At 34.2% G+C, this 7,434-nt stretch overlaps 1 protein-coding gene across 1 annotated transcript; it reads right to left on the bottom strand.

The window, feature by feature from the left end:
* Nucleotides 1–297: 297 nt before the first annotated feature.
* On the bottom strand, nucleotides 298–7,434 carry LOC133871985 (glutamate receptor 2.8-like). The gene is made up of 6 exons (XM_062309479.1): nucleotides 7,194–7,434; nucleotides 5,269–5,832; nucleotides 4,092–4,846; nucleotides 2,720–3,032; nucleotides 2,018–2,427; nucleotides 298–703 (listed from the first exon to the last, which is right to left on the bottom strand). Exons 1-6 carry the CDS (start codon nucleotides 7,432–7,434, stop codon nucleotides 320–322), a joined length of 2,667 nt encoding a protein of 888 aa, XP_062165463.1. The 3' UTR covers nucleotides 298–319.

The raw sequence follows: 7,434 nt of genomic DNA, 5'->3' as shown, positions 1-7,434 counted from the left end.
TTTTGCTTTTGTAACCGCCTTGTGCGGCTCATTGAGAGGATTGAGTCTTTTGCACTTTTTTAATTTTTGTTGAGTCTGTTGTTACGGAGCCTACCCCATTTTCGTTTTTAGGATCATCCACTCTTTTTATTCGGATCAAGAAAGGGAATGATCCTCCATAATAACCCTTTCGTTATTCAATTTCAAAAAAAAAATAGAAAAAGAAAAAAGAGGCTTCGATCAATGCTAATTATATAATAGAAAGACATACAAACATACGTATTCATTTCCATCTAAAATAGAAAAGGTTTGCCGTTAGAGCTACAATATTTCCATCTATCTATTCATTTATAGAGGGATGAATACCAGGACTTGCTAAGAGGGATCTTTGTGGCCGGTCAAAATGTTTTACCATTTCAAGCAATTTGGACCCAAAGGAGCTTTCATCAGTACTGCTGGCGTTCAAAGCAGGCCAATGTGAGCGAAGGAAAATAAACAAATGAAACAAGAGTGAGGATGTGGAAGCGACTACTGTGATGATGAATAGGCCCCCAAAGTTGTACAAATCAAGACTAGAGCTTTGTGAAGAGATTGTTGCACTTTGATCTTCACAAGGAGTACTCGAAATGTACTTCTCAATCCCTCCAAGCTTGTCTTTATCTTCGGTGACATTCAAGATTGCCCTAGAAATGTTTGGAAGTAAAGGAGATCCTTGTGGGAAGGCCTGAAGAAAAATAGGGGAATTAAAAGACAATAGCATTTGAAAGAAATATAGAATAATTGACTATGATCATAAGAATTATATCATTGTTTCCAGTTTGCTGTATATGATTTGATCATAATAGTATAATTTGATCACTACACTTATGGCATTAGTGATCGTTAGTACATAAATATAATACAGCAAAAACACTCGATCCCCACCGATTCTAAATACATTTGCCTGAAAATGTTATTTACTTGCCTCACCATTGCTGATCAATTGGTTACAGCAAAGGGTTATGGCAAATAGTTCTCCAAGATACAATGGAGCCCGAAAAACTTTTATTGTTTGACTGTGTTTTGCACAAAACAAAATCAAACAAGAACACCTTTAAAGTATTTATATATTCTAGCAATGAGATTAGTACTTTCTTTCTACAGAAAAACATGCAGAACATAATAAAACCGAACTCTAAACAATGTAGAACGATTTTGAGAGAGATGGAAAAACAGAAGATTTTTGTGCCTAACCTGGTCTAAAATCAGCTATTTATAGTGATCAATTTAGTAGCTTTAATGTTTGTTCATTAACATGCATATATTTACAAAATTAATATAAAATAACCATTAGATCAAACTTAATTTAAACTCATAGTTGACTTTACTAATGATCAAGTAAATCTAACAATTGTATCTACTTGATGCTTCTCATAATTGTACTATAGCATACACACAAGTACATAAAGGCCCCGTTTAATAACTCCCTCCCCTTCCCCTCCCTTTATTTTCATCTCTCCCAAAAAATATCAACTTCAAAACATTCTTAACCTTTTTACTTTTTATATCACATCAACAATTTTTTATTATTATTTAAATAAAAAACTCACTACAATACAAAATTTTTCCACTTTTCCATATAAATTCTTTCTACTTTATATCACATCAATCACTTTTTACTTTTACTCAACAAAAAAATTCCCCCCAAGGGAAGGGAGGGGAGGGGAAGGGGGTTACAAAACGGGGCCAAACTCAAGTATTGCTTTAAATTAAGCACCAGTTTGGTATGAGTTAGCATTATAAATTACTTTACCATCTTCTCTTTTTTCTATGTGGGACTATAATTTTCCAAGACTCTTTAAATGCTTTGATTATGAAAAGTTTCCAAACCAAAAACATAGACATACTTACATATAACATAATTATAATATTAATTTGAAAACTTTTTAACAGTGATTTGAAAGTTAATATCTACTAAAAAGTTTGTTTATTTTATATATGGCATTCTAAAAGTTTAACTGAAAAAGGTGGGGGAAAAACATCACAAAGAGAGACTCACAAAGCCAAATCCACCCGTTTTGTAGGTCGGTCCAACCATTGTGTACTTAGAGCAATACTTTGCAAAAAAGAGTTTAATGAAAGGGATTTCATCAAAAATAGCCGCAACCCCTCCGTTGTGGCTTCCGTTTGACAGTGCTTCATTATACTCCTCAGGAGTATTATATGCCCTCAATATGGTCTCATTGAAATTCAACTGTTTGGTTAGAAGCCCTTTAACAAAGGAACCGTTTTGATATCCAACAAAATACCCATTCTTTTTTATCTCTTTTACATCAATAAATGCCGGTTGCAATCTCTGTACTGTTAACATTGAGGTTAAGCTTGCTGTATAACTTTGTGTCAGGATGAGTACCACGAAAATCCATATGATCATCACAAACTTTGACCAGTTGTTTACCACTTTCTCCCCTGGTAATCATTAAAATGTACAATATAATTTAATATACACATCCACTAATTAATTAAGCTTATACATCATGGTTTTCGCTTAGAGGAATAATGCTATATAGTAGATTGGAAAATCAGCTTTAGATTTGTTGTTTTATAAGTCAATTACGAATCTAAAAGCTGATTTTCATTATCACGTTATCTCAATTATATGACAGTGATATAGCCGTCTACTACATAGCGTTACTCAGTTATTGATTATCATGAAATTGAATAAAAAAGAAAACCGTTAATAGTGTTGAAGAAAGTTTACTGTGAGCAAAGACTAGTGTTGAGAAGGAGAACCAGAATATGGTGCCAAGTTGTTGCCTTGGGGGGCCTCTAAACTCACTGTTTATACGGTGTTCAAGAACCCATATCACTAAACCTGTAGAAATGAATGTTGCAAAGGTTGCTAACCATAGATCCAAGCTTAGTGGCTTTAAGAAAATCCAAAAGTTGTTCCTCTCATTATTTTTCACTAAAACCACCATTGATACGCCTGATTCTGAATAAGGCAAAGTAAAATCAACATATGTGGAACGATTAGCCACAATTGTTGTGTCTCCAACGACCGCATCATACTTCTGCATTTTGAGAGGGGGGTGGTCATCAATTTATGAACTTTGAAGAAAAGTAAAGTATTTAATGAGTAATTATTTAGTACTCTGGAATGCTTCTCCTCTCTGCAGTAACAATGAAGTAATAAGAATAGAAATAAAAAACATAAAAGTAAATGCTCCTAGGTGCGTTATTGACTCTTTTTCTTATGAAATTGTTTGCACCCACCAATTTTGATGAATTGGTATGCACTGGGTTACAACAAATACTTCTTTAATTAGAATACAATGGAGCCCAAAAAACCCTCTATAATTTAGTTGCATTTTGCACAAAACGAAACCAAGCTAGAACACCCTTTGAGTTTCTATTCTAGTATGAAAGAGATTCGAATTTCAAAATTAAAGAAAGTTTTAAGAGAGATTTTTTATTTATTTATTTTTTAAAAAAATTTAAAATTGGTATGCAGTGGACTCGTAATATTGTTAAATCAACAGTTTTAATGTCGGTTTACTAATGGACATGTAATTTCGCAATAACAATAAATAACAAGTAATTTAATAGTCATTAAAATCTGGCCATCATATATTAATATACACTTAATTTTTACCGTTTGGATAAAATTATAATTAACGATTAATAAATTATAACCGTTAAATCGTAATTGTTACCAATGTTCACTTAATCTAAATTTTTAGATTAATTTGATTTTACAGTTAACTTTATCAACGATCAAGAAAGTCCAACTATTGGATCTATTAGATCAAACCACTAGATTTTATGATCATGACCGTCTAAAAATTAATGCTCTTAATTTGATATACAAAAGTGCATACATCCAAGCATTGCATACTTTAAAGCAATTGGTTGATATAAGTTGAGCGTTATAAATGTCAATTTTAATTTCTTTTTTCTTAACAAATGGGTCTCAATATTCATGTGAGAAAAGGAAGCATATATTACTCTTCGGACCGTATTTGTTAGTTTTTATGTTGGCTAAATTTGATGCATGAATGATTTTTCCTAATTAACATATATATATATATATAAAAAGAAGAAAGAAGAAGAAGAAGAAGAAGCATATATACCTGAAGTTTAATTTGGTAAAGAAGTTCATCGTAGGTCCCAAGACTCGTCCTATTTTCATTCATGAAGGGAATAAACTCATAAGGAAGGGGGAATGATAATGCACCCAGCACAGCATGGAACACGTCATAGGAGAACCCTGATATGGTAGGCTCATCAGTATGAGGATTCAGCCATTCCACTTTCAGAAATTCAACAAAACCTTGTTTTATTGGAACCCCAATTCTCAACTTTGTCGGCTGGTCTGTCGTGTCTCCTGGCCAGATAGGCTGCTTAAGTAATTTGTCCTTTGAAATTGAGCCTGCTACTTCACCAGTACCATTCACCAATGCTTGTGAAAGCCCTCTCTTTGGTGTCCAGAATCCAATAATTCTCTCGCTTTTTCCTACGATATTGATTATTTCAAAGGCTGAAGGTTCCAACTGCCCTTTAGCCAAATGAAAATTCCCGCTAAGGCCTCGAAATTCTGTAGCTCGAATTGTATTACGAAGCGTTCGACCCGTTTCAGAAATGCCTAAAGCTGCAAGATCAACGTTACTTTGGGAAGAATTTTGCTTAAAGAACCTAGAATGGACAATGCCAGCCTTCTCCACTGCCATAGCCAAAGCCCAAACTGTATCATATGCCCATAATCCAAACAGGTTTACTCCATTGCGGTCACTGATTGGTTTGCTTGAGGTTAAATTTCTTTTCAATCTTCTTTTGAAATCTTCTAGTTTTTTTGACGTGGGTATGTGTGGCCGTAGTCCCAATACACCTGTTAGAATATAAATTAAATGGTTAAGTTAACTGTTTAGAAAAGCTTCACTTATCATCTCCGATCTTTCATGACTTTTACAATTATACCCATAAACTTTAAAAAATGTCATTTTTTTTTTGTGTATCCAACTCTTTCCCTACAATCCAAAACATAACATCATATATATATATATATACATGTCTTTGGCCTATACATATTGGGTATGGATATTTTGAAAATTTTAATAGGATTTAATGGAAAAATCTAACAGATTGGTAAAATTGAAATAAAATTGAAATATGAATACACTAAATTGATACTTTTAAAAATTTAAGGGTATAATTACAGAAGTGATGAAAGATCAGAAGTAATAAATGAAGTTTTCTCTAACTACTTTTTATGAATTTAAGCTTTTGAGATAAGTGGTGATTTAACGACACCTTGCATTGAGTACATGACCTTTGAGGGCATTGGATCTAGCAAAGCTGATAACCCTGCCGTGAAGATCCATGCATACCCTTCCTTCATCATTCCTGCCTCGTTTGCAAGTACAAAGAGCTTGGAGCCAAGTGAAGCAGCCATGTGTACAATGAATATCCTTTTATGATGTTTCTTTAACTTGTTAAGCTCCTTACTGATTACCGTATTGCTAGAAGATGGAGGAATGACACTTCTGTACGGTACCCGAACGTCAATATTTTGGAAAGCGTCTACCAAATATGGAATTAAACCATTTCCGTAATCTGTGTCTGCATAAATCGGTATAATTTCCCGCCAACCATAAGCCTTTACAATTGCTGATATGGCTTTCACCTGTGCGGAGTCATCGTGTGCTGTGCGAATGAAAAACGGGTTTTGGGCTGGAGAAAGAGAGGGGCTTGTGGCTGAGAAGGAAATGATGGGAATGCGAGCTTTTCCGCCGAGTTGAATGACAAACTTTGCTTGTGCTGACGTTTGAGGTCCCATGATGGCCTGAACTTCTTCATTCTTGATTAAATCCAGTGCTGGAGATAGAAATTTTACTGGAGATGGTCAATAACAATAACAACAACAAAAAATGTGCATGGTACGTATATGATATTGTCGGAGCAAACTAGAAGCTAGATTATCCACTGTTAATAAAGATGGGAAAACTGGAACTGGATTATATATATATTCTAATATTCGGTTAAAATTGGGGAGAAGGATAAGCTGAATTGGGTGGTTTCGAAGTCTGGAATTTATTCTAGTTCAGAAATTTGGAATTTATTGTTTAATTTTATGTCGCTTCAGCAAACGAGTGTGGAGTCATGCATGTGCCGCAGAAATGTAATATGGTGAATTCCTCCGATTAGTTGGGATGATGTAATCTTGCAGGCTAATCTGTACAGGTTAGTTTTTGGGTAAACAATTTATAATTTGTTGAGAAACAGTATTAGGTGGTTGAAAAAAACTGCTAACCGCTAATGGTGGGGTGGTCAACGATTTTATGGATAGACAGAAGTAGTTAATAACCGCTAACTACCTACCCCTTATATATATATAATATACAAGCTTAAGACATCGTCGTTTTGATGCGTTTGATATAGGGTTTTTATTTTGAGTTTAATGAAATTGATCTTTATTCATCAAAATAATAATAATAATATTATTGAGCTTTGTTACATTTTGAAATGTTCAAGTTATTTCAAAAAATGTTCAAAAATCATCTAAAATAAGCCCTAAAGTGAGGATTAAGGAATGTCCAAAATACCAAAATAGGCTCAAAAGACCAATTTCTAAAATGCGGTTATGCGGTACGGTTATAAGTTTCAATAACCGGTAACCGGCGGTTATTTTAAAACCACTAACCGCCTAAGGCGGAGCGGTTGCGGTTACGAAAAATTCAATAACCGCATAAAGTAGTTGTGGTTGCTGGTTAAAAGTCATGACCGCTAACTGCAACCACTTGTACAGTACCCCTAATTGACAACACTATCCTAGCTTGTATCTTTTTTTTGGACGAATGACTATTTTCATTAATTGATCACAACGACAAAGAATACAACCTCACTTCAAGCAACACAGCTAGAACACCGGCCAGCAGAAACACTATATATATATCCTTTTATTACTTGAAGAAAAAGATCGACAAGCTAAATAAAATAGAATTGTAGGAGAGAAGCTTGGATGGAAACACTACAATATATAGAATAACTTATTTATAGTTAGTGAGACCTAGAAAAGAAAGGAAATACAATAATTACATAATCACTAAATATTCCTAGCATAATAACAATAGCTAATATAGTAGCAATTATTATGATAACATGTGGAGAATATTAACAATTACTATTTAAGACTCCTTTTCCTTGCTTTTTGGATGAATTTTAACATACGAATATACCTGCAGATGCTGCAGAAACGACATCATCCCCAGAATCCCTCGTCAAAAGAGCGAGTCGTGTATTATAGTTATGATTCTCTTGATAAAAATCTGAGAGCGCCATGGACATACAACGCTCTGCCATTCTTCCCACCGGAGAGTTAAAATCAAGAACGACGCCCACTGATATGACTTCCTTTGCCATGGCCATCCTGAGGGAGAGCAAGATCAGAAAGGAGAGGAGCCGTTTCTGGTTTGCCAT

This window comes from Alnus glutinosa, chromosome 6, assembly GCF_958979055.1.
Source record: "Alnus glutinosa chromosome 6, dhAlnGlut1.1, whole genome shotgun sequence".
In the NCBI taxonomy this organism is placed as follows: Eukaryota; Viridiplantae; Streptophyta; class Magnoliopsida; order Fagales; family Betulaceae; genus Alnus; species Alnus glutinosa.
The sequence above is the reverse complement of the archived record's forward strand: the minus strand, read 5'-3'. Positions and strand labels throughout refer to the sequence as shown.

Excerpts from the sequence above, each read along its gene's own strand:
- LOC133871985 (XM_062309479.1), bottom strand. The coding sequence starts at position 7,434 with ATGGCAAACCAGAAACGGCTCCTCTCCTTTCTGATCTTGCTCTCCCTC. Across the intron at positions 5,833-7,193 it reads CGTTTCTGCAGCATCTGCAG|CACTGGATTTAATCAAGAAT; the intron begins GTATATTCGTAT and ends TTCTATCTCCAG. Across the intron at positions 4,847-5,268 it reads GGTCATGTACTCAATGCAAG|GTGTATTGGGACTACGGCCA; the intron begins GTGTCGTTAAAT and ends ATATTCTAACAG.